The sequence below is a fragment of the Falco rusticolus genome, chromosome 3, assembly GCF_015220075.1.
Source record: "Falco rusticolus isolate bFalRus1 chromosome 3, bFalRus1.pri, whole genome shotgun sequence".
Lineage (NCBI taxonomy): Eukaryota > Metazoa > Chordata > Aves > Falconiformes > Falconidae > Falco > Falco rusticolus.
Window position 1 is genome coordinate 70,701,790 of NC_051189.1, and position 13,343 is coordinate 70,715,132.

Genomic DNA, 13,343 nt, shown 5'->3' on the forward strand with positions numbered 1-13,343 from the left:
ATTGTGTTTAACAACAGGAAAAGCCTGGAGAACAGACAACTGAAGTGGGTGAGTTGGAGGTGGGCTCAAAAGAGGTCTCAAGTCACTTGACATGTAAATGGTGGATGGGAATAAAACGGTTGTTTTCTCTTCCCACAAAAGAAATGGGTGCTGGTATCAAATGAAACTAGAAGGAGCCGTGATCAAAACAAACAAAAGCTGGTCTTCAGATAGCTGAGCTTTGTCACTCCTTTCCAAAGGATGCTGCAGCCGCTCTTGATTTAGGCAGCTCCAAGGAATGACTAGAAGAGCTCATGGAAATGACATCCACCGAGGGATACTAAACACACAGATGATCTGCCCTGTGAGGAAGCACAGGCTTCAAAATTGTTAGAAGCTTAAGAGTAGTATGGAACAGTAATTCTTGCCTTCTTTCTATAGCATCTCACATAGGTCAGCAGTGTGGAAGGCAAGCTGTAAGGCTAAATAGCCTTTAAGTCTCTACCAGTATATATACATGCGTGTGTGTACATACACACTGGGTATGCATGTAAACACACAATGACTACGCATATGTGTGTAGTGATTAGGGGTGAAGATATGTCCTGGTTTCAGCTGGGATAGAGTTAGTTTTGTTCTTAGTAGCTGGTGCAGTGCAGTGTTTTGGATTTGGTGTGAGAACAACGTTGATAGCACACTGGTGTTTTGGGTCGTTGCTGGGTGATGTTTATACTAAATCAAGGACTTTTCAGTTTCTTGGGCCCTGCCAGCCAGAGGGCTGGGGGGGCACGGGACATTGGGAGGGGGCACAGCCAGGACAGGTGGCCCAAACTAGCCAAAGGGATATTCCATACCATATGCCGACATGCTGAGTATATAAACTGGGGGAAGAAGAAGGAAGGGGGGGGACATCCGGCATTATGGCATTTGTCTTCCCCAGTAACCGTTAGGTGTGACGGAGCCCTGCACTCCTGGGGGTGGCTGAACACCTGCCTGCCCATGGGAAGTGGTGAATGAATTCCTTGTTTTGCTTTGCTTGTGTGCACGGCTTTTGCTTTGCCTATTAAATTGTTCTTATCTCAACCCTTGACTTCTACATTCCTTTCCAGTTCTCCTCCCCATCCCTCTGGGTGAGGGGCAGTGAGCAAGTGGCTGCATGGTGCTTGGTTGCCGGCTGGGGTTAAACCACTACAATATACTAACATCAAGACCAAAATATTAATTCTGAACCTTGTAATAAATCAATCAAGTTTTCTTTCACAGGGCAACAATAGCCAAAAGCTTCTACCTAGCCTTTGAATCAAATACACCTAAAAATTAAACACCTTCACTTAAATATCCTTGGAAAATGTTCCAACAAAACTTCTGCTCCTCTTAAGACTACTCTTGACAAGCTTCTGAGAAAAAAAATAAATATGGAGGAGAGCAATCACAGGAGGGCTGAAGGAGCTATGACGTCAAACTAGATGGAATAACATGAATGTCATCCAGGATCTACTGCACAGTACACATCTTGCAATAATGAAAAAAACCACTTGTTTTTAAAGGAAAGAAATGAATCAGTATAGCATACAAGAATTATGTCATCTTAAAATGTCTTATCAGACATAAGTGCAATTATCCTTTTTGCAACAAATTTTTGAAATTTCATTCATCTGTTTCTAAAAAGTCACAATTCCATGTGAAGACTAAGATGAACAGCAGAAAAACTAGTGCTATTTGTGACATCTAAAGATAGAAAACTAAAGCTTTCTAGATAGTTAAGATGATCATGTGAAACTGGATGAGATGCTCAAGACTTCCAGGTAAGTAGAGAAAACAGTAACCTCTGGGAAATTAGCTGGTTGAGAAAAGGAGGAAAATGGGATATTCCCAAGCCTTTTTTCTGTTTGCCATTCAAATTCCCCATACTTTTTATAGCGTTCATAGGGTAGTGTTAGATGTTTCTGGCTGCAGAATTAATTACATGTACACCCAGGCATTACTACAATGTAAAATTTAAGAAAGCAAAGTAGTTGCAGAAGACAACAATTTTCCGAAAGCTTGACTCTGCTACTGGATGCCAGTACTTCTGGGGACCCTGAGGTTTATTTTTTACCTAGCAGCAGAAACAGGTATCATGGATATGATCTTACATCTCTTTGCTGTTCTCAAACAAGTTAGGATTGATGCAGCCTGACCTGTGTTTAAGGATTTTATGTAGCTGGAACCAGATGACCTGGCTGAAAAACACCCTCTGGAAAAGTTAAGACTTGGAAATGATTTGGACAAATTTTATTATGAACAATAACAGCAGCAATACAGAAAATCATCTCCTCTTACTTGAAGCACCCCAGATATCTAATAGAAGTATGAAACTGGGAACCCAAACATTTCAAGAACATTTTCCTAAACCTAGTCTCCTTAGGACCACATACCCAAAACAACAGAATACTTTTCTTAAAGAAAATAGGTACAAAAGGCTAGACAGGCACTACCAGAACCATCAAAGGCACTAAGTCACAGGTCCACACACCACCTCAGGCTGAAGTAATGAAGTGCACCATGGCTACAGCTGCACAATCCTGACACATCCAGCGACTACTGCACAGCCAGTAACGAGCTTGCAGCAGTGTACTTCAAGTTAAAATTGAAATCCTTAATATCAATCTAGTACTGAAGTTACAAAAAAAGACAACTAAGCTAATACACGTCAATCTCACAGAGAACCTGAACTTTCAAATTTCAGTGACACAGTGCCAAAACAGATTCAGAATGAAGTTTTATAATGTCTACATAGAAATCCAGTATTCTAACTTCTGAAAGAAGCATACTATGTTGAAATGGAAAAAAAAAAAAAAAAAGAAAAGAAAAAAAAGAAAATGTTTTTTACCTGATTCTTTGAGTCCTCAAATCTTCTTTCAGGTAAACTCTGCTAAAGAATTTCAAAAGCAATGTACGAACTGGAAAGAGGAGATTCCTTTGCTGGTACAGTGTATATACTGCTTTTATCAAGGGTTCTGTTGCCACTAGAAAGAAAATATACAAAAATCTGAAGTAGTGCTTCTTAATCTTCTGATTTTATATATACACACACATATACGGAAGACCTATAATACTTATCTGCAACTATTTAAATTTAACTCCACAGAGAAGTATCAAAATTTTTTAAAACAACTACTGGATAGACTTCTAAACCATTGAAACATCATCATCTTGCATAGCTTGTGAAAGAGACACACAAAAGAACAGAGACAACATGCAAGTGAAAACTTCAGAACTTCTTGAAGACAAGGCCGTGCACAGGTTGTGAAGCAGCTAAGAACTAATGAATTCATGCTTTCCACAGCCATCTTCCACATTCTTTTCCCCTAGTGCAGTAACCTCACACCAATCTTCTCCTTTATACCTCACTTATGCCCCCTCAACCCTCATCATCACAGTGCTTTCAGTTCTCTCTATACTATTCTTTTCTCCCTGCCACACACACACCAGCCTTACCAGCTCTGCATGTCTTTGAACCAGCTGGCTACAAACCATATTTGCCAATTAACCAGAAAATACACGCCTCAAGAGGCCACTGGCAAGCCACTGCAAAGAGAACCGCTAAACTCCACTGGAACCTTACCTTCTCTGAAGCTCTCATTAGCTATGTGTTATCACCACACTTAAAACAACGTATGAAAATTCTACCCTTGTAACAAAGTTACAGAATTTACCAGTACACTGAGAAACAAACCTAACATTTTCTTTAGAAACTGGACTAAACCACTAGATGTAAAAATTAACAAAACATGGAAAAAATATCTGAACTGAGAGAAGATAAGCATGGAAAGAATGGGGAAGCATCTGAAAACTTAGAAATACATGAAGGGTATTGAGAGACCTGACTCAATTTGTCTCAGAAGAGCTTGGGGTCCCAAGGAATTCACGGCTGCCAAGACAATACTTAAATAGCAGCAATCACTTCCTTATCTTCATAGACTGAGACTGCAAAACCTTTGTCTTTCCATCCAGATGTACAGAGCAGTCTGTATTCAAAACCAGATACAACTGTGTTCCATACTGAACACCACTTCTGCCTAGAGAGGCAACAATGCTTCACGCTAAAAATGATTCCGGATCCTGTCAGAGGCTGGTCTTCATCAGTAAAACTCTTAACCAGGGAACAGATTTAAGTTATTGTGTAGGGGTTCTCTGTAAAAGGCACGCTATAAAAAGTGGATGAAATGGCACAGTCATACTTCAGCATAATGCAGGGAGCTACCTAGAAGCTGAAATCTAACATACTTGTCAACAGAAAAATACATCAAATATTAGAATGGATTTTAATTATGATAAATTATTAAGTTCTTTTTATTGCATCGGGAGCATCAACTTATTCAATTCACATACTCTTCAGGTGAAGATTCATCTTGGATAGTGTTTCTTAAACAGAACACTGGCTTATTCTTAATTGAATAACAATTATCCCATTGCATGGGTTTTAGATAATTAATGATCTGTGAACTGAACAAATACAATGAATAAATATTCTAAGTGTGTAGGACATTCAGACACCTTCCAACTCTCTACGGCACATTTAGTAAAGCAGTTCCTACTGTTTGAATTGCTTCATATAAAAAGGACAAGTTTAAAAAATGGAAGCAATTTTAAAAGTATTCTTAAGAAGTAGTACTTAAGAGGTCCGCATTATACAGACTTCCAAAATGCAGCCGAAGTTCTCATGATTTTTAACATATTTCAGTTTTAATTGGCACATGACAAGCCTTCTGAAGTGACTGAGTGTGCCTGCTTTGTTACTCAAAGAAAAGTTATCAAAAATACAACTAGCAGGCAAGCTGCTGATAAAGTCATACCTGAGAGATGCAAGAAAGGAGCAGACCTCCTAATTACAGAGAACAGATCCAAAGTTTGACCTTTAAACAATGCAGAGAAATCTTCAAACAACACAGCTCAAAGCTCTTCAAGACATCCACAGAAAAAAGGTGGATATGTGCATTTCACCTCGGCATAAACAGTTACTCAAAACTGACAACCCCGAAAAATGCAACTGCAAAGATACCACCATGCTTTCGTGGCACAATGCGCAGGTTGACTTATTTTTATTTAATCTCTCATTCATTAGCTCTGTTTTTTCTGTCTACATTTCCCCTCTTTTGATTGCCATTGTGTTCTTAAAAAAAAATAATTGTATTTTAATAGTTAATTTTTAATTTTGTATTGTCTTCTAAACACGACGTATCTTTCCAGGCCCTTAATCTCAATGTCAGAGAGGTTTTAAACAAATCAGTTATATTTTTGTTCTGTACCATCTCTTGCAGCGTCATCTGACACAATACCGTGCAGAAATTTTAAAGCGCCATCAAAAAAAAAGAAATCAAGGAAAGAAGCTTTTCTTCTTCCACAGAATTACATAATGCTTGAGGTGGGATGGGACCTCTGAAGATCATCTAGTCTAACACACCTGCTCAAGCAGGATCAGCTAGACCTGGCTGTCCAGGACCATGTCCAGACAGCATCTGAGTATTTCCAAGGATGGAGACTCGACAGCCTCCCTGAGCAACTGTACCAGTGCCTGGTCACTCTCACAGTGAAAAAAGTGTTTCCCGATGTTCAGAGAGCATCTCCCGTGTTCCAGTTTTTGCCCACTGCCTCCACTGAAGAGCCTGGCTCCCTCTTCTTTGCACCCTCCCTTCAGGTATTAACATACATCGATGAAATGCCCTCTGCTCTCTTCTCCAGCTGAACAGCCCCAGCTTTCTCAGCCTTTCCTCATAGGAGAGAAGCTCCTGTGCCTTCACGATCTTCATGGTCCTTTGCTGGACTCTCTCCAGTATGTCTACATGTCTCTTATGTGAGGGAGCCCAATACTGGACACAGCACTCCCCATGAGGCTTCACCAGTGCAGAACAGAGGGGAATGATCACCTCCCTCAACCTGCTGTCAACATCCCTCCTAATGCAGCCCAGGACACCACTGACCTTTTTTGCCCCCAGGGCCCACTGCTGGCCCTTTCCTGCCAAGCTGCTTTCCAGCTGGTCAGCCCCCAGCATACACAGCTGCATGATGGGCTTGCTCCTCCCCAGGTGCAGGACTTTGCACTTCTTGCCAAACGAGCCATCAGCCCTTTTCTTCAGCATGTCAAGGCTGTACATCCTCTACATGTAGTAAATGAATTATTTACTTGAATGAATTAGAACCTGACATCTAATCAGGCTTTTAGTACTGCACAAGGATTATGTTGAAGGGATGAGATATACTGTCCACACAAACAGATACAGATTCATGAGGTAAACAATTTTCTACTTGCAGTGAAATTCCTGAACCTTTACAGGATCAGCAGACAAGACCCATACACATTAATCTTTTACAATTTCATTTAAACTTTTTTTAAGCTTATTTATTTTCTGCATTCCTGAGTAAAATTACTGCACTAAAATGGCCACTTCAGTTAGAAAAACACCAGCCATTATCCACTATCTGGTAAAAGTTTGGTAAACGAAGGAGAAAAAAGAAATCACTGTTTCATTACAAGGAAAAGCATGAAGTATCTGATTTAACAGTCTAACAATAGTTTGGAAACTATTTTCCTTTGTAGCCACTCTTCTGCTTTAGCTCAGCTGGCGAGACAGGCACACCTCTAACTTTGGACTATTATCTGCCTTCAACAAGAAGCTAAATTTGGGGTGCAGATAGGAATAATTAGTTAACTTCGTCATTAGAGACACAGGAATAGACAGATTCCCAATTAAAAATCTATTTGGACAGAGATACAACTAACTGCCAAAATATATGTGAGGGACATTTGACATCTTTTCCACTTACAACACTAACAACAAAACCTGCTGCTAAGGGCAAAGCATTTTCTGTAAACTCTACTTGGCCGTGTGGCTGTGGGATTCACTTCTACCAGACTAGGAAGACACCACAGACCTCTGCCACCTTTAGATTTATTTAAGAAAGGAATTTTTCACTAAGTCCTACATTGATTACATAATGGACATGTCAACCAAGGTCTCACCTGGAACAAAACCAAGAAGTATTTGAAAAAGGGCAGGGGCGGGGGAGGGGCAGGAACCAAGGCAAAACACTGTACTGGTCCTGCAAGTCACAACTGGCAATATATTTTCTCTTGGAAAATATTTTAGAGCAGCTTCCATCACAACTATCTTGGCATTTCATGTCACTACAGAACCAGAATGGTCATCTGGCAGTAGTCAATGGAGCCTACCAACTACATTAATGATTTTACATAAGGACTGGAATATTAAAGTGTCATGTACCTCTACATCCTAGTAATTCTTTTTTTCAGTAAACCCCCCTCATCTTCCCATTTATAAGAAAATCTTAAGAAGTAAAACCAGAAAACAAGTACACAAATGTATTAGTACTTTGCACATCAACAGTATGAATCTAACAGCATCCCTAAAATCAAGCAGTTTTCAATGCTACATGCAGGCATATGACCATGAAATTCAGTTTAGCTCTTTAGACAAAATACACTGTAACGTAAAAACGGAGGATATCAGATGAAGTGACCTGCAAATGCTACAATAACTCAACCTCTTTGTCACTGCATAATTTGGCTTTTCAGAAACCCTTACCTTTGTTTTGCTGTATTTGCATTAGTCTCCAAGTCACACCAAGCAATCTGTTCACCTGCTTGCTATTCAGCTTACTGCCATCCTGAAGAGTATCTGTCACAAACTTCCTTATCATGTCCAGCCAACCAGAATCCATCTGAAGTGTTGAAGTGCTTGCTAGTGAAACCATTATGTCACACAAGGTTAAGTTCAGTAAAAGATGGTCTACGCTGTTTGAGGATGTCGTACAATACTTGTTGCTGGAACGGAGGGGTGTGGAAGGGGAAAAAAAGAAGAAAAAAAAGAAGAAAAAAGAGATATTTCAAAAAAATATTTTGTGCCTTTTAATATGTGTTACTTTGGTAGAAATTATACTATGTCAGAAAAAAGTTTTAAAGTCAAAAAGAGATATTTCAAAAAAATATTTTGTGCCTTTTAATATGTGTTACTTTGGTAGAAATTATACTATGTCGGAAAAAAGTTTTAAAGTCAATACACATGTCCAAAGTCTTCATATTTGACATATGGGTATTTAATTTTTTGTTCTGCCACCAAAATGCCTGTTTCACATATTTATAGTGGCGGCAACAACCAATGCTCTAAATCATATCTTTTCTCCTGTTTGACATTTTTAGTCTGGCCTAGCAGTGGGTGACTTTTAGGTGACTGAAACCAGTAAAAAAGCTAAAAAGTTAATCCTTAGTTAGTTGCAGTGTCTTCTGTGTTTCTCCTGTGAGGAATCACATGGATTTTGTCATTATTACACAACAACAAAAAGCACCACAAACAGCCCAGGGAAGTCCATTTATGTACTTCTTTCCAAATTCATGTGGAATCAAAACCACATTTTTCACCATCACAATATTCTGCCGGACCACCCTGTTGCCCTACAGAGATTTGAAAGACAAAAAGAAAGTAATCAAGGGTATTGCAGCTTGACATATAATGCTAGAAATTCACTACTTGCTGATTGGTCACTCACAGTATATATAAAAAAAATCACAGCATTTATCTGCAGAAAGCTGCACAATATGAATGTCTACATCCAGAACACAAAGCAAAGTTGTGAAAACAAAGTAACAAAAAGGACTTCAAACCTGCACTAATAAAAGTGTAGTCACCCCTCAGTTCAGAGCTAACCATTACAATATGAGCAAATAAATCTCAGCCTGTGAACATTACTTACTGATGGCATAAATGCTAATAACTTAAAATTTTATGCTTAGAATATGTAGATACTAAGCACTATCAGTAACACTGTGGTAAATTTCTGCAACTTTTTCTAACTGGATAAGGAAGGAAGCTTTGAAATGCCATGGAAGGTTTCCAAATGCAAGCCTTTAACCCAATATATTGGGAAACAAGGGAAAAAAAGCAGCTGTTTTTATTTTTCTGGCATAAAGCTAAGTTTTGAGAGGTCTTGAAATAATAGTCAAAATAAAAACACAAGTGTTTTCTAAAAATGAGGTTTTTTAAAAAAATAAGTTTCACATATTGTTTTTCCTGCATGTATCCAATAACCTGTTTATTTTAAAGCGTAACAATGGGGCAAAACTTAGTACCAGACTGAAGGAAGATCAACAGAAGTATGGTTAGTCAGGATGTCATAAGGCAAGATTGCCTAACTGCTAATTCTGAGATTTTCAGTTTCAAGGAAGGGTTTTCAGGTCAAAACGTGGAAAAGCAGAACACCTTTTGGCTGTATGAACTTAATAGGTAAGACTTTGCTGAAATGACAGCATTTAACAAAGAGCTATGCTGTACTTCTAATCTATGTGTCCCTCCAGGAAAAGAAAATGCAACAGTCAAAATACCAAACAAAATTTCAGCCTCAAGTAACGGTAGACCCTTTGTATACTACTACAGCTCTAGCTGCGGTGGCAGTTTGCAAGTATCTGAAACCAAGACAGACACTGGCGGATATCCTTTGTACCTACACCAGCATTCTACATAGACTGCAAAGGTGCAGAATGACTCCAGAACAGACTTTGCGCGAATACAGTCTCACATCTGGGAGCCAAGACGGGAGACGATCTGCTACTGGCCTGTACCAGAATAAAATTGGTGCACCCACTCTGCCAGCTCAACAGTGAAGAAACGCGTTTAGCTTCTGCTCCAGTGCTGGTTTGCCATAACAAGATAGGCACAATGTGTCCCATCTCCCCTCCTAGCTGTATTTAGCCATCCCTGTAATACAACTATAGAAGAGTAGATGTGGGTGAAAAAACAATGTTTTAACTATGTTTTGACGCAATTCAGCAAGCGACTTAAGAAAACACGCAGAAATATGAAACTAGTCAGACGAATGCAAATCACCATTTAGCAATATGCAAATTCCACATCAAGAGTTCAATAAAACACTTTCATTTCTCAAGGACAGCATTTTAATTTCTACTGGAGGCTATTCAGACAACTTCCTACACAATACTTTTACAAAGAACAACCAAAATTTCTCAATTCAAAGCAGTGCCACCTTCCTATAGAAAATTCTCTACAGAACTTCAAGGAACACACAATGAAAAGTTTTCTTTTCCAACATTAAAAAATTTAATACTGGATAAAGCGCATGACTCACATTATCTCTTCTCTTATGAAATTAAAAGCTGTAACATGACATTGATTTCATTCTTACCCTTTGCACGAATCTTTCTTTTTGTGTTTTACTGTTTCTTGTAAAGAATAAGGAAAATGACGCATGAAGTGGTGCTTGAAATCAACAAGGTAATTCATTCGAAGCCATAGTTCCTGTTAAGGAAAGCAGATGACAGAACACATGGTAGTAAGTGCAATACATCAATGCAATCATCTTCCAAAATCCATTATTGGAATCAATGAAAACCAGGAACTTTAGCTTCTGTTTCATGTTTTCATACAGATTTACTTTCAGATGTAAATGTGAAGGCCTGTGCATGAACCTGAAGGTCCATAAAACAACGGGGTAAAAATTATAATTTAAATCAAGGTTAAGCAATGTTTAATTCAGACTGGACTGTATTCAGTATATTTTCTTAGCACATATTAACGTGGATATATGCAGTATTAAACTGAGTGAGTTACAGGTGTGAATTAAGTGTGCTTTTGTATCAATTTATCAGAGTGAACTCTGATTTACTTGCAGTGACCGTCCCAAGTTTTCCATTAAGATGTATTCTGACTCTCTATCTTCCCCATTGTTAGTGTACTTATTCAAAGCCCACTGACAAAACATTTCCCAGTAGAAAGGCCATTCTTAGAGAAAAGGACTCTTTCAAAAATTTAAAACTAATTTTACTTTATATGTTAGCAGACATCCACAGTCACCGTTCCACAGTGTCCCGCAGAACTCATGAAAAAAAAAAAATCATGCATTACTAACAAATTGGTCACATAGAATAATTTTTTATATATATTCAAAAAATTCTACAAATAAGAATGACCATTATACTTTTTCAAAGATTAATAGGTTTCCACTAAGCAGATTCAAAGTGGTTTCCCAAAGTGTCTGTAATAACCACTTTGGCCTGTAAGCCCAAGGGCTATCAAACCAGCAAAGCTTCCATTTTCAGACTGAGCCATTTGAATACATTTTTTATATATAAACGTGACTATAAAAGACAAAATAAATTGCATGTAGTATCTAAACCACAATATGCTCAAAAAAAAAAAAGTTGTATGGGCATCAATTTTTTTTGCCAAAATGTCCTAAGGTCATAATGCAACTGCATGTACCTAACCCAGCTCCTACCTTGACACAGCAGCACTCCTTTCATGTAACCGAAATGCAGGCACCCTATGGCTAAGGGCAGCATCTCTGCAGTACCCTAAAGAAAAAGGCTAGGGGCAGTAAGTGGGCCCAGGTATTTACCTGGCCACCTGCCTGCTTCCAAGAGGCCCTCTAGAAAAGATGAAGAGGAAAAAGGGGAATGGTGTGTTTTGTTCAGAACCACTGAATCCACCCCTCAGGCTCTGCATGTTGGGTAACTCTGGTCTAATGCAATTAATTCCACAAATGTTTTCCAACAAATTATTCTATGCACAGATTTTTGTTTACCAAATGGACCTACAGTCCTCCACACTAGTAAAACAAAGAGCTGCCAAGACACTGCTTCTACCTACTCTCAACAGTCAAAATGGAAAGTGTGTTATTTTTCCAGTTTGCAAAACTCTGGAAGAGCAGCAAAAATTACAAAAATACAGTGATTCACTTATCAAAAGACGGACAAAATAATTTGGGCAACAAGGGTATTTTCCAAAGTTCTTATTGAGGTTTTGGTAGTATCACAAGACATCAAATCAATCATGACACAATACAGATTGCATCAAACAATTACAGGGGATAACTGTGGTATAAGATCCTACCTTTCCAAGGGTTTAGGGTTTGTTCACTTTCAACCCCCACCCCTGTAAAATTTTTCAACACATAAAAAAACCAAGGCACAAACAACTCCATCCTACACGTTGTTCATATTTATATTCTAGAGGTTATCAGGGAGACAAAATGCTCCTCTTCTCCAACACCACTTTCAGTTTCAAAACCTTTTGTGCTGCAATTTGTCAAGAAGGATTCATGGAGACTATTAGTGAAGTCATTGTTCAGTTCAAAAGATTTTCTACAGTAAGAGACTTGACAAAATCCAAACTCGAATTCTACTCAAAACCCAGGCTTCTTCCCTCTTAATAAAAATATTTCCACTACTTGCAATCACCAGATCACTAGTTCCCAATCAAAACAAAATGGACTGTCATTATTATGCCACAGATCACCTCTCCCTTACCATTTTGTATGTTTCATCATGTCGCTTTGTGAGTTTCCACAATAAATGTATTATACTAAGCACTTGCTGCATAAGCTGCTGAGATTCTGATTCCAAAAGGTTTCCGAGAATGGGAGCTGATTGTGCAGGAGATGCTTCAATCCAGCACTCAATCAGTAATGGAATTATTATCTCAATAAAACCTTTTAAGTTTTCAGCCGAGGACAGGCCTTTTTCTGCACTGTCCATTACACTTGCCAGAGACCTAAATGAAAAAAGCAAAACAAACAAAAAAAGATAAAAGATAAAGATCACACCTTTACAAACAGATTAGAGTAAGACCACTTTCCTGCTTCCGGAATAACAGGAAAAGTTAGAAAAATTACTTTTTTAATACATTAAATGTTTACTTGCTTTCTTGCTAGAAGGAAAAAAGGGAGTTCAAACCATCTATAACAAACCTGCTCCCGAGTCTCCCTGCAAGTTTGTGTGCTTCTGTAACAACTTCTTAGATTTCAGTATTTCTTTCCCCATTGTTATGTGTGAAGTCTATGAAGTGGAGAAATACGCTTTGTATTATCACCTTCAACCAGCAGATAAGAATTCACTGTACTCGGCACAACAAAATAAAAAAAGTTTTAAGCTCCTTGAAGCCAAATAATGAAACTGACTACGAAGTATTGTCAAATGCATGAAGTTTATTACAGTTAATAACTATCTCCAGCTATAATAAAAATAATGGTTGTTCATATCAATGGGGGGGGGGGGAATTAATTCTGCAAAAGTATAGCTTTAGTTCTCACCTGATGTTTTAAGTATAATGCTCTGGCAAGCAACTAGCTAGAAAATTATTAAGATGCTATCAACATGAATTTAAACAAAAATTACTAAAAAATGAAGAGACAGTGTAAATTAAAAGAAGATCTCCCAAGAAAGGAAGGAAAACAAGGGCTTCCCCCCCTGCTTAAAAGACTGTTTCAAAAGGCATTATCAGCACAAATGACCAAATCCTGCTCCTGGATAAATGCAGGTAATTTGTAACCATTTTAAAAAGAAGAAAGAAAGA

General features: G+C 38.3%; 1 protein-coding gene across 5 annotated transcripts in view; it reads right to left on the minus strand.

Annotated features, from left to right (window-relative positions):
• Positions 1–13,343, minus strand: part of TEX10 (testis expressed 10) — a 59,645-nt gene that overhangs the window by 36,350 nt on the left and 9,952 nt on the right. For all 5 annotated transcript variants that reach the window (XM_037382268.1, XM_037382269.1, XM_037382267.1 and 2 more), the window contains 4 exons: positions 12,299–12,542; positions 10,177–10,289; positions 7,566–7,804; positions 2,852–2,987 (listed from right to left, as the gene is read on the minus strand). In XM_037382268.1, coding sequence (XP_037238165.1) covers positions 2,852–2,987; positions 7,566–7,804; positions 10,177–10,289; positions 12,299–12,542 — 732 coding nt within the window. The remainder of the gene's footprint in view (positions 1–2,851; positions 2,988–7,565; positions 7,805–10,176; positions 10,290–12,298; positions 12,543–13,343) is intronic.